At 52.4% G+C, this 24,910-nt stretch overlaps 2 protein-coding genes across 4 annotated transcripts in view; both read right to left on the reverse strand.

Annotated features, from left to right (window-relative positions):
* Positions 1-70: 70 nt before the first annotated feature.
* MAN2C1 (mannosidase alpha class 2C member 1) lies at positions 71-11,479 on the reverse strand. The gene is given in 28 exon segments (XM_038581028.1): positions 71-215; positions 217-286; positions 372-481; positions 582-730; positions 819-898; positions 988-1,097; positions 1,406-1,549; positions 1,645-1,801; positions 1,882-1,986; positions 2,228-2,322; positions 2,468-2,565; positions 2,734-2,889; positions 3,020-3,105; positions 3,209-3,330; positions 3,582-3,671; positions 3,673-3,706; positions 4,040-4,185; positions 4,288-4,383; positions 4,589-4,705; positions 4,842-4,934; positions 5,287-5,397; positions 5,581-5,687; positions 6,941-7,130; positions 7,440-7,617; positions 8,890-8,960; positions 10,297-10,420; positions 11,048-11,173; positions 11,343-11,479. Coding segments are annotated over 28 exon segments (3,141 nt in total). The 5' UTR covers positions 11,441-11,479; the 3' UTR covers positions 71-137.
* A 1,372-nt stretch (positions 11,480-12,851) lies between these two features.
* SIN3A (SIN3 transcription regulator family member A) overlaps positions 12,852-24,910 on the reverse strand; it is a 74,917-nt gene continuing 62,858 nt past the window's right edge. For all 3 annotated transcript variants that reach the window (XM_038581035.1, XM_038581034.1, XM_038581033.1), the window contains 3 exons: positions 24,093-24,187; positions 16,536-16,743; positions 12,852-14,219 (listed from right to left, as the gene is read on the reverse strand). In XM_038581035.1, the coding sequence (XP_038436963.1) occupies positions 13,989-14,219; positions 16,536-16,743; positions 24,093-24,187 (534 nt within the window). In that variant the 3' untranslated portion in view covers positions 12,852-13,988. The remainder of the gene's footprint in view (positions 14,220-16,535; positions 16,744-24,092; positions 24,188-24,910) is intronic.

A 24,910-nucleotide genomic window follows, 5' to 3' on the forward strand; every position in this document is an offset into this window, starting at 1 on the left:
GATCGTGCCTGCCCCCCTGCCCCCCGAGGACAGGCCCTGGGGGAGTGCGCAGGCACTACTATGGCGGGGCTCCTGAGTCACGGGTTTATTGTTCAGGAGGGGAGGCAGGAGCCAGGAACCCCCAAAGCCCTCCACGCTCACAACCCCAGGGGCAGGGTCTCGGTGCGGGCGGGCCCCAGCACCAGCAGCAGGGACTGCACTTGGAAGGGAGAAAAAGGTGAGCTTCAGACGGGCGTCCCGAAAGGGCAGGTGGCCGGCAGGGTCGCGCCGCTCCAGGAGGTCGCAGCTGCAGAACAGGCGAGGCGGCGGCATGAGGGCCTCGCAAGGGCAGGGCAGGGCGGGGCTCCCACCCCCCGCGGGCCCCCACGCACAGGACCGCCTCCTGAACCGGCAGCGACGTGCGCAGCCAGCAGTCCACGTGGCTGCCGTGGGCCTCGTACAGCCGGAGCACCAGCGTGCGGCCCTGCGGGCTGCTCTCCGCCTGCGGGGAAGGGGGTGGGGCGCCGGTGGGCGGGGCGGTGGACGGACCCGCCGCTGCCCCGCCCGCCCCGCCGCTGGCCCCGCCCCACCCCGCCCCTTGCCTGTTTGACCGTCTCCAGCACCACGGCGGGCGACGACAGGGAGAAGGCGCTCCAGGCGGCGGCGGGGGCGGGGCCCGGGGCGGGCAGCGCCAGGAGCGGGAAGTTGAGGCTGTAGGCCGCGCGGATGACGCCCGCGTCCTGGAGGGAGCCTGGAAGCGCGGTGGGGGGTGGGGGGCGTGGGTGCGCTGCGGAGAGGAGGGCGGGGGCGCGCGGGCGGGCTCCCGGCCCCTCGCTCACCCTTGTGCGGCATCAGCGCGTAGGTGAACTCGTGGCGGCCCATGTCCGCGGAGGCGTCGGGGGCTTTAGGTGCCCGCAAGCTGCGGTGCGGGGGGCGCGCATGGGCCGCAAGCCCCCAAGACCTGCGCCCCGCCGCCCCCGCCCCGCCGCGCCCGCGGGCCCCACTCACAGCGAGAGGCTGAGGACGCTGCCTCTGACCGAGGCCCCGTACTTGCAGTCGTTGAGCAGCGCCAGCCCGAAGCCGTGCTCCGACAGGTCCATCCAGCGGTGCGCCCACACCTGGAGGCAGACCCCGCCCGCTCGGTGGCCCCGCGGCCTCCCCGTGCCCAGGGCGCCTGTCGCTACAGTGAGGGCCAGCTCTGGGACCCCACAGGGGCTCGGTTCCCACCGCAGGAGCCTGGGTACTCCGTCCCACCTGTCTAGGCCTCAGGTCCTCCTCCGTCAAAGGGGTCGCCCCACCCATGGGCACGGGTGTCAGACTGAACACAGCACCTAACACAGGCCCAGCAAACATGGATTCCCGCCCTCCTGACCACGCTGCGCTAGTCTCCTCTCCACCAGGCAGGATCCCGCACCCCGAGTCAGACCTCAAATCGAGCCCAGTCCCAAGAGGTGTTGTGGTGGGTCGGCCGCTGCAGGTGCCCGAACTGGACTTCATAGGTGGCCTGGGGGCTCCGCACCCGCGCAGGGAACTCCACCTTCAGGAACTTGTGGGCCTCGTGCCAGTGCACCTGGGGCAGAAGGACAGACACGCAGGCCGGGCGATCCTTCCTCACCAGCCGCACCCCGGGGGGGGGGGGGGGGGCGCCACCCGACCCTCTGCTACCTCGGTGTGGAAGCGGACATAGGGGCAGCCGACGTCCAGCACGACCTCCTGGCTGAGCCGGCTGTTGGGGCTGATCTGCAGCAGGAACCAGGCACTGCCCCGCATGCCGCCCTCGGCGCCCACCGCCAAGGTCCCCGCCTGGCCCAGCACAGGCTTCCTGAGGGTGTGGGGTGGTGGGGCTGAGCCAGGGCAGGCAGGGGCAGGGACCACTCCACCCTGGTCCTGCCCACACCTTACCGTGTCTCCAGATGATAGTCCATGACATCCCACGCGTCCCAGTATAGAGGGACATCATCAAACAGCACAAACTGGTTTCCCACGGCGCCCTCAGCAATGGCCTCCCTGGAAGGACGCAGAGACTGGTGCTTCAGAACCTTATGACCGTGGTCTCTCCTGCTGCCTGAGGTGGGGCAGGGGCCAGGAAAGTAGGCCCCGGGAACCAGGGGCCTTGGCCCAGCCTGCCCTGCCCGGTGTGGGTCCAGAGCCGCCGAGGGCTGCTCTGGCAGTGCTGTGGCCTGGGGACAGAGGGAACGGGGTCTGGGAGCCACCTGCCAGGCAGAAGAGGGCAGTGAGGAGTCAGCACCTGCCGGAGGCCACCAGCACCAGAGACGTCAGGCAACCAGTTGGGTCCAGCCTCACTCGGATGATGCCGTTGTCCAGAGTCACAGAACCGTCGGTCTTGGTGGGAGAGGTCCTGCAGCTCAGTCTGCAGGGTCTTCCCACAGCTGAGAGCACCCGTGGCCCACCCACCCTCACGGCTCGCTCCGCCTGGGGAGCTCAGAACCCTCACGTGTTAGGGATGGCCCCGGGCGGCCGTACTCACCTCTTGCACCACGAATACAGGCTGCTGGGGCTGCACGGGCTGCAGTGAGGTGGGGGCAGGAGCAGGAGCATAGCCCATGCTGGGCACTGTCACCAGGGCTGGGCATGATGCCTGGGCATCAGTGCAGCCCTTCCTGACCTCTGGGGGCCCAGCTTGAGGGCTGGGTGGGGCACGTGGCTCCTCCTGCCCCCTCCCCTCTCGTGGGGGGACGCCGGGGTGGTACCCCCACCCTCCTGCAGCAGCCACAGCCTTCCCCTGGCTCCCACCTAGGCTGTGAGCCCCACCAGAGCGGGGCAGGGCCAACACTTCGGTGCGCTCCCAAGGCAGCGTGTTGACGATGAGGAGGCCTTCGGGCCCTGGCTCCCCCATGCACAGGGCTGCAGCTGCGGCACTGAGCAGCGTGTTGCCACGGGAACGGATATCTGAGGACAGGCTGGCTGGTCAGGGGCAGGTGGTAGGTTTGGGATGACCCTTGAGGATCCCACAGGACACTCTGGGCTCCGCCCTGGGCATCGGGGACAGGGACAGCAGCGGGAATGTCATTGGCCTCACCCTCGTAGTGGCACATGGCTTCCTCTGCTACCAGCTGGATGCAGCTTCCGGTCACCACGTCATGGAACTGGTTGAGGAGCAGGAGCCTGCAGATGCCAAGCGCAGGGATGGGAATGAGGGGAAGCCAGGAGGGCAGCCACAGAGGTGTCGGGGGAGGTCAGGGTGGCGGCAGGCCGAAGCCGGGCTGACCTCCACAGGTCCTGCAGCTGGGCAGCCGGGTACAGGAACTGGGCACCGCGGGCCAAGGCCAGGCTGCTGAGCAGCTCCACGTCGTGCAGGATCCGCTCACACTCCCGGTTCCCCTTCTTGATCTGAGCAGAGTGGGGGCATCTGTCCCAGGGCGCCTTCCAAAGCCCTCAGGTGCTCAGAGCCCTGCAGTTCCCTGGGCCACCAGCATAAAGCCTCTCCTGGCTGGCCTGGCCCCACGCTTCTCCCCTCGTCCCGTGGCCGCTTTCCTCAGGGACATTCCGCCCGCCTCCTGGGCCCCTGGCCCACCTGGCCCCGCTACTCCTCCCCGGGGGCCTGCCGCTGCTGGGACTGGGCTCGGGGAGCAGCTCCCGACCTGCGCATGGGTGGTGTAGGTGCCTTGGTGCAGCTCCAGGAAGAGCTCCCCGACCCACGTGCACAGCTGGCCTGAGTCGCCCTCCAGGGCCGGTGAAGAGTCGTCCCGGAGAAGACAGCTGCACCCTGAGGGAGCCCACAGCCTGGGTTGCCAGGCCTTGCGGTGCCACGTGGCTCACCCTCCCCCCATGTCAGAGGGGACAAGAGATCCGGCCCCGACAGACAGGAGGCCCCCCTGCCCCCCCCCGCCCCCTGTCCACACGGAGCCAGTTCCAGACACACCAGGAGACTTCCGGAGGTGGTAGTTAAGCCCCCTCCCACTGCAGCTCTTCCCCGGCCCTGCGCGCAGGGTGGGAGCTGGACAAGGTCCGGGGAGGAGGGGTCCAACGTCTGAGTGGAAAGCGGGGCTGTGAGCAAGGGCAAGATGAGCACTGAGGCTGCTGGGGGGCCAGGCCGGACCTGGGAAGCCCGTCTGTATTGTGCAGCCGCTTCAGCCGGTCCACCATGGTCTGTGTGGGGCCACCGCCCCCGTCCCCGAAGCCGAAGAGGAAGGCACTGTGGTTGGTCCGCCCCTTGTCCCGGTTTTTGACCATGGTCTTCAGCACCTGGAGGCGGGCACAGGGCAACACGAGTCAGTCAACACAGGACACCCAGCCCTCTCCAGCCTGCTGCCCCCCTCCCAGGCACCCCCCCGGGTGCCCCCTCACCTCCTCCACATTGCCCTGCATCCCATAGGAGTCACCAGGTGGGAAGTGGGCCAGCACGCGGGAGCCATCCAGCCCCTCCCAGAAAAAAGTATGGTGCTGCGGGCAGAGGGACAGGTGAGGGCCAGAGTCAGGGCCGAGGCCGGGCTGGGCACTCCGGACCTGCCTGCCCTGCCTGTCGCATGCTCGTGGGGAAGGCACAGCCCCTCCGGTGGGGGTTGGGTGGCCAGCCCAGGACCCTTTGTAAGCCAGGGGAGACATGACCAGGCCGGGTGGGGACCCAGGCCCCCCGCAGTCTGCTCACCGGAAAGGAGTTCACCAAGCTCCAGCTCAGTTTTTGGGACAGGAAGCGCGTGATGCCGCAGCCGCGCATGATCTGGGGGAGCTGTGCCGAGTAGCCAAATGTGTCTGGGAGCCAGAACTGTGGGGAGGAGGCCTCTGGGACACGGAGCCCGGGCCTGGGGCTCTTGGTGAAGCAGCCCCAGGCGTCAGGCCTCTCACGGCTCATGCCATGCTTCAGTCCCACCCGCCGGCAGCAGCGGCAGCTCCTGGCCTACCTCCGAGCACATTTTCCCAAACTCCTGCAGGAAGAAGTTCTGGCCCTGTAGGAACTGTCTCACCATGGCCTCTCCGCTGGGAAGGTTCCCGTCCTGGCAGTGAGTAAAGACGCAGGCAGCGCACGTCACGTAGGTGGGGAATGGCCAGGAGCCGGGGCCAGGCCCAGCCTGCTCAGCACACCCGGGGCTCTCACAGGTTTACGGCCCGTGCCCAGGGACGTCCGGCTCTCTGCTGCGGGCCCAGCAGTCCACCTGCTGGAGGGGGTTCCCAGGCTGGCTTCCCTGCCACCGTGCTTGAGACCCTCCGCCTCCCTGGGTCCCGGGCCCTGGGATTCCAGGAACTAACAGTGCTGCCTCAGGGAGGGTATGAAGGGCCTGCGGAAAGCCACCTGCTGGCAAAGCCAAGGACGGGCGGCCCCAGCCGAGGGGTACACACTGCACTTACCATCTCCACCCAGGTGCCCCCTACAGGCACGAACTGCCCTCGGCAGGCAAACTCCTGGAGCCGGGCATGCAGGCCAGGGTAGTGGCTCTTCACCCACTCGAGCTGCTGTGCCTGCGGGGCAGGTGGGGCCCATGCTGGGTCAGGGGTGACAAAGACCCCACCCAAGCCTGAGCATCTGGAGCACTGGGCAGCTGAGGTGGGGAAGAGTCCTCCTCCTCAGGTGTGAGACAAGCCCTCAGGACCTCAGCCTCAGACCCCTCGGGGGCCAGGTGCCCCGCACGGCTGCGCTCTGACCTGGGAGCAGGCAAAGACGAAGTCCGGGTTCTGCTCCATGAGCTGCACAGCTGTCGTCCAGCTCCGGGCACATTTTCGCACAGTCTCCTTGAAGGGCCAAAGCCAGGCTGGCGGGAGAGGGGGGAGGAGGTGGAAGGAAGGCAGCAGGGTTCCCAGCTCCCAACAGATCTCCAGCCTCACCCCTGCCCCCCAGCACCCCGCCGGGCCCGGCCTAGACCTCCAGAAGGCTATCCTCTCCCAACCCGGGCCCCTTTCCCAGCAAGGCCCTTTGGCATCCCTCCTGAGCTTTCACTTCAAGACACTCCTGCAAGGTGGGAGTAGGGGGTGGGCAAAGGAGGTGGTCAGTTTAAAGGTCAGAACATGGAGGCCCAGGCTCTGGAATAGCCTCACCCTGAGGCTGAGACACCCACTGCCGAAAGGATCCTACAAAAGGTGGCAGGGGTTAGCACACTGATGGATATCCCAGAAGACGGCGCACACCGTCCCCACATGGGTGTTCCCGGGCCAGCCATCCTGACCGCTAGGCCCCGGCTCCTCCCTTACCGGCGCGGAACTGCCACAGTCCACTGTGGACCTCGGCACAGCACAGAAAACCCTTGTTCTATGGTTCGGAGGGGCTGGCTTGTGTCAGAACTCGCACCTCGAGAGCTTGGTAAAAATGCAGGTTTCCAAGGCGCCTGGGTGGCTCAGTGGGTTAAGTGTCTAGGTCATGGTCCCAGGTCATGGGATGGGGCCCTGCCTCAGGGCTTCCTGCTCAGCGAGGAGTCTATTCTCCCTCTGTCTCTGCCCCTACCCCTGGTCATGTTTCCTTCTCTTTCAAATTATAAAATAAAATTAAAAATATTTTAAAAAATGCAGATTTCCCACAAACCTCACAGATGCTGCAAACTCCTCAAGTTCAAAGCTGAACTCCTGGTACCCCTGCCCTGGAAACTAGCCCCTGTGCTGTAGCCCCATCTCCATTACTTCTACATCACTCCTCTCTGAGGACGCGGAGATACTTGTCAAACTCTCCCTTGTTCTCACTCGGTTCAGAGGTCACCTCCTCCACGAAGCCTGTCTGGAGTCCTCCTGACCCATCAGGCTAAGCGCTTATTTTACAGTCATTGGTCTCTATAATCTTACCTCCCAGTACCCAGCAAGGGCCACACGGGGCATCAGATTTTGTTGAAAGAAATAAATGCAGCCACACCTAGCAAAGCCCGCAGTTCAGTTCCCTTGCCCCATTTTACAAATGGGGGAACTGAGGTCCAAGGTGGGGCAAGGGCTTGCTGGGGATGAGATAGTGCTTCCAGGGCAGGGCCAGGGCTTCAGGGGCACTCCCGCCTCGCCCCACCAGCCCGGCCAGCTGCAGCCCTACCTGTATCAATGTGGCAGTGCCCCACGGCATGGATGGTGTGCTGACTTTCTCCTCCGCGTTGGCCGAAGAACCGGGATGCCAGGGCCTGGGCCACGGGGAAGGTCTCGGGCTGGGCAGGGTCACACACGTTCACCATCTGGTTGGCTGTGTACAGGGCCTGGAAGCTGCGCTGGTTGTCCTCCCCAAGGCCCTGCAGCGGGGTTCTGCCCCTTAGTCCCCGTCTGGGGCCAGCAGGGGTCTCCAGAATCAGGCCTCAGCTGGTCTGTCAACAGGTCTCAGCAGAGCTCCTCCCAACCTCCCACCTGTTGCTCCTCCTGGGTTCCCCTGCTAAGTCTCCCTCCTCCCCTTTGCATAGGAAGCCCTTCAGTACTCAGGCAGGCAGGAGCCGCCTCCCTGTTCTGGATTCCCAGACTCCCAACTGCCCGATCCAAGGAATGGCCTGCCCCCAGGGGCCAGGAAGGGCTCTAGAGTGAGCTGGTGGGGCAGGGATGTCCAGTACCTTGGCTATGCCCAGCAGCAGCTCCAGATCCACCAGGAGACTGTGGACATCCCGGTAGAACACGGCCAGCTCAGCCCGGCTCACCTGGAACATCTTCTCTGGGTCAGGGGCTGCGATCATGGATTCCTTCCCGGCCCCCAGGAGCCCATTACAGGCTACTTCCACATAGAGGGTCAGGCTACAAAGGTGGGGAGGCAGCCTCAGGCTGAGGGCCCGGACAAGACCCTGAGGGCTCGGGGCGGGAGAACCACAGAGGCATCCGCCGACCCCCCAGGATCCACCACCCAGAAGATCCCACATGTCAGGCTGACTGGGCGAGAGGGTCCTGTCCTGCTGATGAGCCTTCTGCCTCATAACCAAGCTGGGAACCGTGTAAACTAAGCTGCTGCTCAGCCTTTTATTTCCATTTCCACAACTGTTTTTACAGAACCCTCTTCACTTATTAAAAACGTGTTTGGATCCCCAGGTCCAGTCTTTGAGGGCAAAGACCCAGTGGCCAAGAGGGTGGGCCATTCTTTGGAGCAGTGCAGTAGCCTGTGCCGTGTTCCACCCAGCCTTCAGAGAGCAACGGGGACTTTCTTGGAGAGGCCTGCCCTACCCTCCTCCCACCCCTCTCCCAAGTCTGGGACAGCTTTCCCATATCGAGCTCCGGGTATTGCTTTCAGAGGCCCCCTGGTTTTGCAATTATGTAAGTATCTGTGAGTCCCCCCTGTGTCAAGGACTACACTACTCGCCATCACAGGGCCGGTATCTGGAAGCATCAGATACAGAACTCAACAAATATTAGAAAAAACAATAATATGATGTCTGAGCTTTGTTTTTTATTTTGTTTTGTTTTTAAAGATTTTATTTATTTATTCATGACACGGGGAGAGAGAGAGAGAGAGAGAGAGAGAGAGAGAGAGGCAGAGACACAGGCAGAGGGAGAAGCAGGCTCCATGCAGGGAGCCTGACACCGAACTCAATCCCGGGACCCCGGGGTCACAACCTGAGCTGAAGGAGACACCCAACCACTGAGCCCCCACCAGGTGCCCCTCTGTCTGAGTTTTGAATGGTGGCATAAAATGTCCATGTTATGATATGGGACAAGAAAAAACCTAGATACAAAGTGTCAAAAAAATACAACCTTAAGGAAGAACTATTCCTAAATGGGTTTCTGAGGCGAAATGGTTTCTGACCATTATTAATAATGGTCATCTCTAGGTTCTCGGTGGTGGGATAATGGGAGTCATTAACTTCTTTGTGCTTTCCTGTATTGGCCACAAGAAGGCAGACAGTATCTTTCTAGTAAGGGGAAAAAACTCAATTCTTTAAAAACAGATTGTGAGATCAGAGGAAGCCCGTGTTGGAGGTGGCCATTGCTGGGTCACTGAGGGCCTCAGCTCCTGCTCACCCACTGGGGCCCTCCCTCCCCCACAGGAGGTCGAGCAGGGCACAGGGACTCACTCACCTCCGGGGGTCTCCTTCCTCTAGCTTGTCAGTCAGGATATAGCTGGTCTTCTCCCCCTCTTTGGTCAAACCCTGGTGAGGAGTGGAGTGAAAGAGAGGCCCTGAGGCTTTTGGACAGTTCGGGTGAAACAGAAGCCGAGCAAAATCAGGCCTCTCTGCTTAGGCCCCAGCCATGGCTCCTCTCTCCTAAGAAAGGCCAAGATTGACAAATCCTGGACCCCTGGTGGCCAGTGCCCAACGCCCATGGCAGCCAGAGTGCCATGATCACCAAATGGCACCTATTTGCCAGCAGAAAAGCCACTGTTCTCATGGGAAGGGTCTCGGGGAGGTAGCAGGAGGTCTGGGTATGGCTTTTGGGCCTCTGTACCGCTGAATGAGTATCTGAGGGGAACTATATGAAGTCAGATGCAGGGTTGCCTCATTCCTTGCCGCACCCCAGTGCTTAGCATAGGGCCTGGCCCAAAGACTCATAGGCCTGGCACTCAGGAGACTTCAGCTGAGCCAGTGGAAGGAGACAGAGAGGGAGGGAAGGGTTTGCTATCTTTCTATACAAAAAGAACAACAGTCCTCACCTGAGATGGGAAGTTAGTCTAATTGGAATGGAAGCTGAGCAAGTGAACTGACCTCTATGTATGTCAGTTTCCTTATCTGTGAATGGGGATAAAGACCCACCACATATGATTATAGAGATTAAACCTGGTGTGGCTGGATGCATAAAGGAGACACTTAATAGTTGTTCTGTCTGGGGAACTAGGGAAGCTGTGATGGAGAGATTAATTACTTCAGGGGAAGAGGACTTAAGCTTTTACCTCATATCATCCGGAACTGTTTGAAAGTTTCCCTCCGTAAGTCTATGCGACATATATTAAAAACTGGTTTATTAAAAACTAAGAATAGGGGTGCCTGAGTGGCTCAGTGGGTTCAGTGTCGGACTCATGAGCTTAGGGCTGTGAGATGGAGCCCCCATGGGGCTCAGCGCTGGGCTGGGATTCTCTTCCTCTCCCTCAGCCCCCCCCCCCCCCGGCCTCTAAAAAAAACAAAACAAAAATCAACTAAAAATAAAAAGTGATATGGTCTGCAAAGCCAGTAGTCTGGCACCTGGCACCAAAGAGAGGATTAATAGATGGATCTGCTGTACCTCTTATCATCGTACCCGATTAGCAAGTATTTTCAGGCCAGAATGGGCAAGTGGCCAGTCAGTGACAGCACTGGTTTAGCACTGATTATGTTAGGGCCCCTAGCCATCCGTTCAGCTTCCCAATATGAGAGGGACCTCATGAGGGCCCAAGCGGCAACCTCCCCAGTCTCGAAATCCTGATAGCCTGCAGGCAGAGCCACTGCGCTGTGGCTTCTTCACAGGTCTGGGCTGGCATGCAGCCACACCTGTCCCTGGGCTACGGCTACTCACTTGGACAGGCTGTCCGTCTCGCCACACCAGGCCTTCTCCATCACTTTCCCAGAGAAGGTGAACTTCCTGACCCACCCATGCCTCCGGGATGGTCAGCTCCACCCGAAACCAACAGGTCCACCATCTGCAAGACAGCCATCGCGGTGGACCTAAGGGTGGAAGCTCTGCCTTTCCGCCAGACTCCCTCGGATTGAGGGTCAGTGGGGACTAAGCATCTGCAGCAGCATCACCAGGTATGCAGCTCCGACCGGCAAGAACAGAGCGACATGGTGGGCAGCAGGGTGACGGGAAGGCAGAGGTGTCAGGGGTCTGGTCTCCGTCCTGCGTGTCTGATGGAGGGGTGTCTAGGTGCACCAGGTGGGGGGAGAATAAGGAGGGGGGAGGGGGAAGAGGAGGGGAAGGGGGGAAGGGGGATGCGGGGGAGGGGGAGGAGGAGGGGGGAAGAGGGGGAGGAGAAGGGGGAGGAGAAGGGGGAGGAGGGGAAGGGGGGAAGGGGGAGGATGGGAGGGGGATGAGGCGGAGGGGGAGGAGGAGGGGGGAGGAGGAGGAGGGGGAAGAGGGGGGAGGAGGAGGGGGGAGGGGCAGAGAAGGGGGAGGGAAAAAGGGGAGGGGGGAGAAGGAGGAGGAGGGGGAGGGGGTAGGCGGCGGCGGGGAGTTAGCCCCCGTCCCCGCCCCAGCCGTCCCCGCCCCCGCCGGGCGCCGCTGGCCGGGTGTCTGCCCGCGGACCCCGCCCCCCCGCCCCGTCACGCACGTGGGTCCGAAGCTGTCGCCGACCTGCGCGGGGCGGAAGTGCTGGCGCACGGCCTCCGGGTAGGGCAGCCTGTCGGGCGTCAGGAAGCTGGACAGCGCGGCCAGCGGGCAGGTGTCCCCGAGGAGCCTGTGCGGGACGGACGGACGGACGGTCGGAGGGAGGGAGGGGCCGCGGCGCGCGCTGCAGGTCGGCCCGGACCGCGCCCCCCGCCCCCGGGCCTCCCCGCCCCTCCCCCCCCCCCCCGCCCCGCCCCTCCCCGCCCCCCGGGCCTCCCCTCCGGCCCCGCCGGCCCCACCTGCCGCGGAGGTTACAGTCGGCGAAGTAGCGCGGCGACACGAACTTCTCCACGCGCTCCAGCGTGGCGCGCCAGTGCTTCAGGGCCGGGGCCGCCATCGCCGCCGTCGCCGCCCGCGCCCCCCGGAAGGTCCGACCCCGCGGAGGCCGGCGCAGCGCACGGCCGGGGCCCCAAGGTTCCGGCGGCGCCCGGACCCCGCCCGGACGGCTTTGCCGGGAGCACCGGCCCGCGGGGCAGCGCGGCGAGGCCAGAGGCCCCCGGGCGCGCCCTCCCCGCGGCCCCTCGCCGGGCTGCGCCGCCCCGCTGGGACCCCAGGCGCTGCGGGCCGGAGGCCGTGACCAAGAAAGATCCACTCCTTAGCCCTCTTTGAATGGAAATACGGACCAAGTTCGCATTGCAGCGCAGCTCGCAGGGAAAGCGGGCGGAGGCACCCGCAGGTGGCCGCTGATGGGCCGCTGCGCCCCGAGCCCCGGGCTGGGACACCCCCGCCGGGCGAGCCCCCCCTTTCGGCGGGCCTGGCGGGCCGGGCTTCTCCCGACCTGGGCGCGAAGCCAGACGCCGACCTGCAGGCGGGTGCTGTGCACGAGACCCCAGGAGCGCCGGCAGCCGGGGCGGCCCCGCCCGACCCCGTCACCTTCCCCCAGGATCCCAAGGGGGGGGGGGTGGGGGGGTGAGCTACTGCTGGAAGAGCCGCAACATCTTTCCCGGTAATGTACTGCTGTGCCTCCAAGTCAGGCCCTGGCCCAGCCTCCCCCTACAACCTCGTCCTCCAAGGCTCCCGGACCACCCCTATTCAGACTCTCCTGTTCCCCCTGCAACAAAAAAAGTCTAAGATTGGGTAAGCCTATACCACGTGTTTTTGAAGTTCAGAAGCCCCCAAATTTGTAGTCTTTGGTGGTGGTGGTGGTGGTGGTGGTTTTGATTAAGGAGACAAAACCACACAAAACACTGTTGATTACAACAGACGAGGGTAATGGTGGATGGAGAATAAATCTATCACAGTACTGGGAGGGGTTCGGTTGGTCTCTGTTCAGAGACTCCAGGCCGAAGACTTAAAAATCCTAAATCACTGTTTAAATGTCTGGTCTGCCGCTCTAAACCTACGTAATTAAAAATATATTGCAGTAGCAAATCTCTCTCCCAACCCCATTTATACCACACACCTGTACACATTTCTTTCAAATACTGGTTTGGTATTTAAGTTGTTCACCCCCATTTCCAATTAAGGATAAGAAAAACAATACACAAAAAATGCAAACTAAATAGCTGGACAACTACCCAAATAGAAAATACTTCCAAACAGTTGGAATAAGGGGGAAAACATGTACTAAAAGAATGAAGTACTCTATTTTAGAAATTTGGAATATTTTGACTTGGGACAAATGCAATGAACTGTTAACTATTTAAAGCAAATTCATTTGTGCTGAGGATTAAGGAACTGAAGCCCAAATCCCCACTCCACAATAGTTGTCAGTCTGGTGAGGACAAGGGACTTGGGTTGAGAGTTCATTCCTTAAGTAAGAACCAAGCTTTATTTATTTACAAAAAAAAAAAAAAAAAGAAAAGAAAGAAAAAAAGAAAAGAAAAGAAAAAAATAAAGAAGGGGAAAAAATGAAAGAAAGAAAAAAAGCTGGGGCAAGGGGAAGACAAGTTTTACACAAAAGTACTACAACAGTAACTCCCTTTGGTAAAAAGTGTAATAAATGTCTTGTACATCTGTTCATAGGTACTAAATCTGAAGCCACATAGAACTATGGTACACAAGAAGCTAGAGCAGTTATGCTAGCACATCAAAGCATATTTCTTTTAATAAAAAATCGACAGTATGTACATTATTTACAAAAAAAAAGAAAAACCAAGTTAAAATTTGTGTGTGTGTGTGTGTGTGTGTGTGTGTGTGTGTGTGTCAGAGAGTAAAGCTGGTGGATGGCACTAGGGTAGACTAGTAAAGAAGCAGGTACAAAACAGTTCCACGGGAGCTAAAAAGGACGACGGATTTGAAGTTGCTGAGGTTGAGAACCAGAGGAGAGAGTAAAGGGTGGGCAGCGAGGGATTCGTCAGGAAAAACCCACAAGATGATCAATCCCAAAGCCAAACTGCAGGTCCCAGATAAAATCTAATGGGTGATCTAGATGTGCTCGAGTGACCAGGAAAAAAAAAAAAAAAATCCAATCCAGTTTTTTTTTCCTTTGGGGGGAGGGGAGGAGCAGTGGCCATCAGAGTTACAATCCATCTGAGCGGTGGGCCCTTCCCCAGGCTGTCAGTGGCGCCCATCCAGTCAAGGTGTGAACAGCATCTGGCTCCTTCATCGAAGGGCAGGCCCCAGGAGACTCCAGTCTTAGCTCTGCTGGTGTGTGCAAGCAAGCTGCATGTCTCTGTGCTTGCATGGATTTCCTTCCCCTCCAGGGAAGGCTAATACTCCAAACCCCTTGGGAAAAGTTCCAGCTCTGGCTTTTGTAAGGTATCCACGTTCCTTCTATGTAGCCCACTTGGTGCCAGGTTACACCAGCCACACACTCATCAGGTGGCCATGTCCCAGAGAGGCCCAGTGAGGCTTGAAAGGCATCTTCCTTGTTTCTTCAGTGTGTGTGAGTGCACGTGCTCCTCACACACACCCCCCTCAAGTTATCTGCTCTGGCTTTGCAGTTATGGGGCTTTGAACACTGTGCCATATTTGACACGGTACTTGTTAATGCTCACAAAGTGCAGGGTCTCTGTGTCACAGGTGGTGGTACAGGGCACCAGGCCCTCCAGCCCCTCACCCATGAGCCACTTGCTGGTCTCTGCTGCCATTTCCCGGGGCACATGCTCCTTGGTCCATTTATCTACCCAGGCCTGGAACCTCTGATGTAGCCGCTTGCTTACACGCTCATGGGACTGCAAAACAGAACAAGGAGGAAAAAAGCATGAAGTAAGATAATAGAAACCCCTTCAAATACAAAGCCTAATTTTCTCTTAAAGCAGCAAAGGAAAAGATGTGGGGTCAAGCCTTTGATACTACTGGTTAGTTAGGAGTTCTCTGTTTAAAGAAGAAAATTGAAAGAGACTAGACAGTAGAGCACGTAAAGAGTCAGAACTCATAAAGCCCCTGAAGAAATGCCAACATGGGGTCGAGCAGAACTAGTTCAGTACTTCTCATTTTTAGTATTCATTACTATCAACTAGGGAACCTAATAAAAATACAGATTTCCTCGTTTTCATCAATCTCCATTTTTTAAACTAGCAGCCCAGCTGCTTCTAATGTACCCCAAATGAGACACAATGAGTTGCAGCTATTAGGTCATTACGTCAGGTAGCGTAAGATGAAAGGCATGAAACCCAGTTTCCCTTCACGGTATTACGCAACGCTGCCCAGGAAATCTTCAGGGCAGGCTTACGCCCCTACCTACCCATCCAGTGAATACTTTTTGGTGCCCATGTGTGAGGCAGAGGAGGGGATACAAAGATGAATTAGGTGTTACCCCGCTCCCCAAATAATTCACATCAGACCTACAACCCACAGCATCCTGAGAAAAGTCCATTAACACCTCCCGCCTGAATGCTCTCGTAGTCCTTTCAAACTTAACCAGTTCAAAATACAGGGCTTGATGTGCCCCCAACCCTTCTTCCTAGCAGCAGATTACACCCCTAAACTGCCCATTTACTCAAGCAGAAACAAATAAAACCAAAAAAAGAAAAGAAAAAAAAAAAAAAAAAGACCAGGCATCATTCTTGACATTCCTTCTCTTACCTACTCACCTCCGATCATTAGTACCACATTAGTACGGGCAACTGTTATCTCCAAATTGTACCTTTGATCTAATTCTTACAATTCCCCACCGCCACCCTGGTAGCCCACCAGGTCACCGTCACATCTCACTTGGACAAGAGCAGTCAGTCTTTTGAGCAGTCTCTGCCCTTCCAATTTCATGCCCCAAATCATCCCCACTGGGATGGACAGCAGTCCAAGCCATCCTTGTCAACAACGTCCTGATGTATCGCAAACAAAATCCAAACCACAGTCTATAAGACTAGTAATGATATGTCTGCCTGCCCTTCAACTCCAAGTATGCCACCCGCCCTCCGGCTCGAGCCATGCTGATGCGTCTAGTTTCTCAAACATGCCCAGTTCTTTCCTCTCTTCTGGCACTGCTTTTGCTAGTTTCCTTTACCTAGAAAGCACCAACCCTCAATTCTTGATCAGGCTGGATCCTTGTCACTGTTCAGACCTCAAGCATCACATCCAAAGGACCCCTAAACAGGGCCTGCACACCAGCTACCCACGGTCACTTCAACTGGTTTCTTCCCCTGATGGTGCGTGCCACACTATCTACTTCATGGCTATAGCCCAGGGCCTGGCACAGTATTTGCTACGAAACCACCAGGAAGCTTGCACATCTGAGACAGCATATGCAAACAGAACTCATACAAGAATACCACTTGGAAAGCAAAAAAGTCGGGAGTAGCTTCACTGAGGTACCAGCTACTGGGGGTTCAACTGTGTCCCCTGTAAATCACTGTGCTGACGTCCTCACCCCAGTAACTCAGATCATGACCTAACTAAGAAATAAAGTTGTTGCAGACATAATTAGTAGGGTATGATCAGACTATGGCGGGGTGGACCTGGAGTCCAGGATGGCTGGCACCCTTTTAGAAGGGAAAGCTGGGTGCAGGCACACAGGAAGGACACTGCGTGAGGAAGAGGAAGGCGGAGACCTGCAAGCCAAGGCAAGCCAGAGTCTGCCAGCAAAACACCGGGTACCAGGAGAGGCACGGAGAAGAGGCTCCCTCACAGCCCTGTTCAAACCAACTCTGCAACAGTTTGATGTCTGACTTTTAGCCTCCATAATGTACATGACAATACATTTCCGTTGTTTAAGGCACACAGTCTATGGTCCTTTGTTCTGACATCTTTATTAGACTAATACACCTGCTTACTTAGCACTTCTCAAATCCAAGAGGTGGTTCTCATAAAGGGAGAGAAACCATCAGAAACCTGTGAGTTAGCTCCCTGCACGGAGCCTGCTTCTCCCTCTGCCTGTGTCTCTGTCTCTCAAGAGTAAATAAATAAAATCTTAAAAAAAAAAAATTAAAATGTTAAAAAAAAAAAAAATCTTAAAAAAAAAAAAAAAAAAGGAAAAGAAACCTGTGAGTTAGGCCTGGGACTGGCTGGGGAGGAAGAAGTGTGGAGAAGTTCTAGTAACTGGTTCTTACCTGATGAGCCCGGAGCAGCGCTGTTCTCCGATACATGTAGTCCTCTGACTTGATTACATACACCATCTTGTAGGAATTCAACTTGAATCTACACTCCAGTTTATCCAGGCTATCCACATTCTCCATGGTCTTCTTGCTATTTCCTTCCTTCCCTTCCTTTTCCTGCTGTTCTCGACCACGCTGACATTTCCGGATCCGTCTCAGGTTCCTACAAATCAGAGAAGTCCTGCAGGATCAGAGCTCATCTAGATGCAGATTCCTAAGAGTCCCCTCAAAGGGGTTTTCCTTATCATATGCCTTTAAAGCAGTTATCACAATTTTAGTTACATATAACTCTAATGGCTTCATTGTAAAAAGAAGTTTCAAATGCAGAGATACATTGGATAAAAAGCAGAAATCTTTAACCATCTCCTACCCCCGGGTCATGTGTGTTGGCAGAGGTAGCCACTGATTGTAGTTTTGATTTAAAACCTTCCTTCTAGGTCTCCACATACGTAATCATTCACCATAGTTCTGCTTTGGGATGTTTTTAAAAACAAAACAGGAATATACTATAAATATTATCCTATTATTCTCAACTTTTCACTTTAGTGTAAAGAGTCCTTTCATATCACCACACAAAGACTTGTCACATTCTCTTGATTTGCTACAGAGTAACATGCCTCAATTTAACCATTCCTTAACAGAAATCAACCGGAGATCCTCATCTGAACCACTGGACAAAGAAGATTATTTAAACGCCTATTTTTTCAATCCCTCCCACCCCCAGCCCCCCACGCAACAATAGTACATAACTCCCGATTTCTACATACAAAGTTAACAAGACAATTCACATCGATGGATGCCTTGGCAGGTATATAAGAGCTGAATTCTCTCTCCAGAAGCAAGCGGAGAAAGGCTGTCAGCTAGACAGTGATATTGTTTCTAATACTTTGCTATGAAAAACATTTCTTCAGTTTGTATCTTTGTATACTTTTCTGTAGGATGGCAGATCTTTGGCCCAAGGACCCCCAAGGGGTGTACCAAGACTCTCTTCAGGAGATCAAAACTATTCTTATTATAATACTAAAACATAATAATATTGAAACATATAAAAAACCTTTTTTCCTATGTTTACATTTACACTGGTAGTGCAAAAGTAATGGTGAATACAAATGTTGGTAGCACCAAACTCTCCTTAGAAATCTTTGTGGTCTTCTCTGGCCATTAAAAGAGGAAAGCTGGAGGCACCTGGGTGGCTCAGTTGGTTAAGATCATGATCCCAGGGTCCTGGGATCAAGCCTCCTATTGGGCTCCTTGTTCAATGAGAAGTATGCTTCTCTCTCTCCCTCTCCCCCTGCTCTCTCTAGTTTTCTCTCCCAAATAAATTAAAAAAGGCAAGCTGGTTTAAGAATGTCCATGATGGGGGAAACGCCTGGGTGGCTCAGCGGTTGAGCATATGCCTTTGGCTCTGGGAGCGATCCCAGGGTCTTGGGATCAAGGCCTGCAGCAGACTCCCTGTAGGGAGCCCACTTCTCCCTCTGCCTCTCATGAATGAATGAATGAATGAATGAATGAATGAATGAATAAATAAATAAGATCTTAAAAAAAAAAAAAACACAAAACACTGTCCATGATGGGTGCTGCTGTCAGTTAAGTGTTCAACTCTTGGTTTCAGCTCAGATCATGATCTCAGGGTTGGGAGATCGAGCCTTGTGACAGGCTCTGTGATCAGCAGAGTCTAAGTTTCTCTCTCCCTCTCTTTCACCACCCCTGCTGCTCGCTCTCTCTCAAATACATCTTAAAAAAAAAAAAAAAAAGTCCTTGATGAAAAAGTAACGTATCTTGTCAAATCCCAGTCCCTTAGTTCATGTCTTTTTAATATATTGTGTAGTAAAATGGGAACTATACATACAGCTCCCTAGTGTGTCAAAGCACAAAGGGATTCTCAAAGGAAAGCACTCGAGCACTGCCTGAGCGGCAAATGGATCACTATTTTTACCTGAAAGAACAATGGACTATAGCCATCCTGGAGCATGTGTTGGCAGCTACTTTCTCAAAAAATGAACGATAGTGGGCAGCCTGGGTGGCTCAGCGGTTGAGCGCTGCCTTCGGCCCAGGGCGTGATCCTGGAGTCCCAGGATCAAATCCTGCATCCGGCTTCCTGCAGGGAGCCTGCTTCTCCCTCTGCCTATGTCTCTGCCTCTCTGTCTCTCTCATGAATAAAAAAATAAAATCTTAAAAAAAAAAATAAAACAAACCAAACAATAAAAGGGTGTTTTTGGTGCTCCCCCTGCTTGTGCTCTGTCAAATAAGTAAGTAAGTAAGTAAGTAAATAAATAAATAAATAAATAAATAAAATCTTTATTTAAAAAAATGGATATGAAGGGGAGAAGCAGTCACTCCGATGAGCAGGGAGCCTGATGTGGGGCTCAATCCCAGGATCTTCGGATCATGACCTGAGCCAAAGGCAGGCTTAAACGACTAAGCCACCCACACACCCCAAACCTTTAAGAAACTACCACTTGGAAGATTTTTGATGTCATGTCAAAGAATAGCCATGATTATCTGAAAGCATATGAAAATTCTTTTTCTAGCTATGTATTTAAGTAAGGCCACATTTTCTTCACATATTTCAATCAAACAACACAGTGGAATAGACTGAATATAGAAGCCGATATGAGAATCCAGCTATTTTCTATTAAATCAGGAAACAGATCTGCAAAAATACAAAGCAATGTCACTCTTTCCACTAATGTTTTATAATACCTTTTCATTAAAGTGTTACTTATATTATATGGGTTTAGTGTTTTTCAAGTAAACATTTTAAATATTTCTCAGCTCCAATCTCTAATATGGTAATATAACTAGATAAAGGGGTGCCAGGGTAGCTTAGGTGGTTGGGTGTCAGACTCCTGGTTTTGGCTCAGGTCATGATCTCAGGGTCATGGGATTCATGTTCAGCAGGGAGTCTGCTTAAGATTCTCTTCCTCAGGACGGCTGGGGGCTAAGTGGTTGAGCATCTGCCTTCAGGTCAGGGCATGATCCTGGAGTCTGTCCCAGGATTAAGTCCCGCATCGGGTCCCTACATGGAGCCTGCTTCTCTCTCTGCCTACGTCTCTGCCCCCCTCCTCTCTGTGTCTCTCTTGAATAAATAAAATCTTAAAAAAAAAAAAAAATTCTCTTTCTCTTCCCCCTCCCCTGCCTACGCATGCAATCCCTCTTGCCCTGTAAAATAAATCTTTAAAAAGCTGTATTACCTGATATAATCCACATAAACAAAAGCTTTTTGGACTATTCAGTCTCTAAGAATATAAGGGATCTCAAGGTCAAAAAGACCTGAGAACCTCAGCTATAACAGCTGTAAGGCAAATTATTAGAAACCAAAGTTGTAGGGTAAAAGTCCCATACCTTTTAACTGCCCTGGCCCCAGAATGATTCTATCAATTTATATATATATTTCCCGGAGAATATCAAAGTGACTTCCTAGCCCGCACCCTCTACAACACAGGTTATAAATCTTTTAAAAACTTGGCCAACCTGGTGAGAAACACATAATATGTTTATCATACAATTCCATAAGGCCGCAGACTAAGTATGTTTTGTTGAAGAGAGGCTTGGCATGGAACAGCTGCTCAAAGCCTGCTGAATGAATCAAAGAATGAAGAGACCCTTCTGTTCACACCCCTTTCCATGTTCTGATTAGGGCTCAATCTAGTAATAACACAGATCTTCCTTGACTCTGGGGTTACATCTTGATAAGAAGTTGAAAATACTGTAAGTCAAAAATGCATTTGATAAACCTAACCTACTGAAGGAACATCACAGCTTAGCCCAGCCCACTTTAAAGTGCTCAGAACACTTACTTTAGCCTACAATTGGGCAAGATGATCTAACACAAAGCCTATTTTATGATCAAGTGTTGCAGATCTCATGTAATGTTGACTACTGTATGGAAAATGGAAACAAAGTGGTTGTGTGGATACAGAACTGTTATAAGTGTATCAGTTCTGGACCCCCAATCATGAGGCTGACTGGGAGTTGCAGCTCCTGCCCAGCATCCATCACAAGAGGATCCTAGCACAAATCACTAGCCTACAAAAAGACCCAATTCAAAATTCGAAGTGTGATTTCTAGTGAGTGTGTATTTTTGCATCAAAGTCCAAAAATCATTTAAGTCAAACTACTGTAAGTGTGGGACCATCCATATTGGTGTAATACTTTCCCGGAAAGGTAAGACATGAGATTTCAATTCCAAGCTTTTGGGAAGGAAGGAAGCCACCTTACTAGAGCAAAACCTCTTTTTTCTACTTTTGAAACTCCTTTTTCATCCTCAGATAAAGGACCAACAATAGGCTTTGCCCATAAATAGGAAGGAAAGTTTTAAAATTCTGTGAAGTGAACATAGCAAACCTAAGACTGTTATCTTTTGTGGGTTTTTTCCTATTATCTTCAAAAGAGAGCTATATTTTGTTTTTAAAAAGTTAATTCTAATATAGTTAACGTACAGTATTGTAGTAGTTACAGATATACAATATAGTGATCAACACTTTCATCGTGACAAGTGCTTTCTTTAATCCCCATCACCTATCCCACCCAACCCCCTACTCCCCTCCCCTTTGGTGACCATCAGTTTGTTCTCTATTGTTTTTGTTTATTTATTAATTATACACAGAGAGAGAGAGAGAGAGAGAGAGAGAGAGGCAGAGACACAGGAGGAGGGAGAAGCAGGCTCCATGCCGGGAGCCAAATGCGGGAATTGATCCCGGGACTCCAGGATCACGCCCTGGACCAAAGGCAGGCGCTAAACCACTGAGCCACCCAGGGATCCCCTGTTCTCTATTTAAATGAGTGTTTCTTGGTTTGTGTCTTCTTTTCCCCTTTGCTGGTTTCTTAAATTCCACATATAAGTGAAATCATGGTATTTATCTTTCTCTTATTTCACTTAGCATAATACTCTAGCTCCACCCATATTGTTGCAAACGGCAAGATTTCATTCTTTCTTATGGCTGAATAATACTCCATTTTTTCTATCTCCATCTCACACATCTTCCTTATCCAGTCATCTATCAATAGCACTTAGGCTGCTTCCATATCTTGGCTGTTGCAGATAATGCCACTATAAACATAGGAGTGCATGTATCCCTCTGACCTACTGTTTTTGTATTCTTTGGGTAAATACCCAGTAGTATGATCACAGGGTAGCTCTATTTTTTAACTTTTAGAGGAACCTCCATACTGTTTTACTGTTTTCCACAGTAGCTACACCAATTTGCATTCCCACCAACAGTGCAAGAGGGTTCTTTTTTCTCCACATCCTTGCAGCATGAGGTGTGTGTTTCTGTTGTTAGCCATTCTGACAGGTGTAAGGCAATATCTCATTACAGTGTTGATTTGCATTTCCCTGAGGATTAGTGATGTTGAGCATCTTTTCATACTTCATTTGGCCATCTGTAGGTCTTCCTTGAAGCAATGTCTGTTCATGTCTTCTCCCCGCCCCTCCCTTTTTTTTAAAGATTTGAGAGAGAGAGAGAGTGTACATTCATGCATGAAAGGGGTGGGAGGGAGGGAGAAGGAGAGAGAGAGACAAATCTCAAGCTGATTCCCCACTAAGAGTGGAGCCAGATGCAGGGCTTGATTTCATGACCTGAGCCGAAATCAAGAGTTGGATGCTTTACTGACTGAGCCACCCAGGCACCCCTGCCATTTTTAACTGGATTATTTGTTTTAGAGGGTATTGAGTTGTGTAAGTTCTCTATGTATTTTGGATACTAACCCTTTATCAGATATGTCATTTGCAAATCTCCCATTCCGTAGGATGCTTTTTAGTTTTGTTGATTATTTCCTTCACTGTGCAGAGCTTTTTATTTTGATGAAGTCCCAATAGTTTACTTTTCTTTTGTTTCCCTTGCCTTGGGAGACTGATCTAGAAAAATGTTGCTACAGCTGATGTCAAAGAAATTACTACCTGTGTTCTCTTCTAGGATTTTTATAGTTTCAGGTCTCACATGTAGGTCTTTAAAATCCATTTTAAATTTATTTTTGTATATGGTGTAAGAGAGTGGTCCAGTTTCATTCTTTTGCGTGTAGCTGACTAGTTTTCCCAGCACCATTTGTTGAAAAGACTGTATATTCTCTTCCTGCTTTGTCAAAGATTGACCACATAAATCGTGGGTTTATTGCTAGATTTTCCATTCTGTTCTACTGATCTATGTGCCAATTTTTGTGCCAGTACCATACAGTTTTGATTACTACGGCTTTGTAATACACTTTGAAGTCTAGAGTCATGATACCTCCAGCTTTGCTTTCCTTTTTCAAAACCGTTTGGCTATTCAGGGTCTTTTGTGGTTCCATACAGATTTTAGGATTATTTGTTCTAGGTCTATGAAAAATGCTGGAGGTATTTTGATAAGGATTGCATTAAATGCATAGATTGCATTGGTAGTATAGACATTACAATATTTCTTCTTCCAATCCATGAGCATGGAATGTCTTTCCACTTCTTTGTGTCTTCTTCAACTTTTGTCATCAATGTTTTATAGTTTTCAGAGTACGAGTCTTTCACCTCTTTGGTTACATTTATTCTTAGTTATCTTACTATTTTTGATAAGATTGCTATCTTTTGAAAAGTCTGCTTTAAAGATTGTTGCTTGGCTGGGTTCTGGAATCCTGGATTTTGGGAGAGGTGCCACCATTCCCTAAGCAATAAAAGTGGGTCACTGTATCTAAACTATTCACATAAATATATGGTTTAATCTGAAAATTTGCTTTCTGGGAGTCTAGAATTTTGTATGTGCTAGGGAGAGAGTGCCTACATGACTATCACCCAATAAAAAACCCTGGCACTGAATCTCCTAATGAGCTAATGTCCTAATGTCTCCTAATGTCTTCCCTGGTAGACAGTATTTTATTTTATTTTAAAGATTTTATTTATTTATTCATGACAGACAGACAGAGGGAGGAGAAGCAGGCTCCATGCAAAGAACCTGATGTGGGACTCAATCCTGGGACTCCAGGATCATGCCCTGAGCCAAAGGCAGATGCTCAACCACTGAGCCACCCAGGCATCCCTGGTAGATAGCATTTTAACATATTGTCATAATTTGTTGCTGGGAGGAATTAAGAGCATCCCATGTGGCTGCAATGGGAGAGGACTCTTGGAAGCTTACATCTGGCTTCCTCTTTGTCACAGACGCCTTTTCCCCCTGTTGATTTAGCTCTGTATTCTTTCACTGTAATAAATCATCACTGTGAGTATGACTACATGCTGAGTCCTGTGAGTCTCTTCCTAGTGAATCATCAAAGTTTGGAGACTGACACACACTCCTAACCAATATAGGAAAGTTACTGCTAATTCTCAAAACTCTGGATTCTCCGATGCTTTGGCACATGATCCAAGGTAAGCGCATGGTATAACAGCCACAGAAACCCTGAATTAGTGTCCTCAGTGACCTTGCTATTCAGCAGACAGAAGAGCCAACTGAGTAAGCAAAAACCAAGGATCTGAAAGTCATTTAACTTTCTGTTCCTCAACGCTGTGCAAGTATATACTGCCAATATGTGACTCAGTTCACTCACCTTGGGAGAAACACTGGTTTCCGTGCCAGATGCTCACGAAGCTCAGGAGAGGTAGTATCAGAATTCATGTATCGCTCCACATAGTCTGACCAACGCTAGGATTATAAACACAAAATGGGAATGAAGAGAGTGAACAGAAACTGGACTCCATCCTCCTTAGGAAGTCTAGCAAGCTCTAGGACTAAAATGTCAGAAACCTTTATATTTTAACATCAAAAATATCTTTCCATAATAACATGCTGTTACCTGGTACTGACCCACAGCTTTAAAATCCTGTTAGGTCACAAAACTCAAAGTTTGTCTGAGATACTTAAAAGTTACCAAAAGTCAGAAAGGGGTAGAGACTGGCTCACTGACAAGTTTTATTTCCCCACAGAGGGTTTTGTTAAAGAATAAACAATGGCAAATGTCTGAAAATCAGTATCTTTCACATTAAAATCTGGATTTCTGGCATCTCAAAAATATTTTTCAAAGAGTTGGCAACTAGGAGTCAATATTCCCACAGAACAACAATCTCCCTTCCATATCCCCTCAATATCCCACACATGGCTTGCATCTCTCATTAACATTGATATCAGGCAGATGATACCTCTTTTGTTGTTTCTTATACTTTAGAAGAAAAATAGAAAGGCTGCCAACCATGAGATGGCTTTCCTGATGGCTAAATAAGACTGCCATGAACCCTAAATATATACCACCAGGCAGCCCTTCCCTTCCGTTGAACACATGGCTGGAATGGCCTGCACTTTAAACATCAGGTTCTGACTCTTAACATGCCTGAGGCTGTCTTGGCCTTCTAGAAGACCATCAACTAGGCA

Source organism: Canis lupus, chromosome 30, assembly GCF_011100685.1.
Source record: "Canis lupus familiaris isolate Mischka breed German Shepherd chromosome 30, alternate assembly UU_Cfam_GSD_1.0, whole genome shotgun sequence".
Classification (NCBI taxonomy): domain Eukaryota; kingdom Metazoa; phylum Chordata; class Mammalia; order Carnivora; family Canidae; genus Canis; species Canis lupus.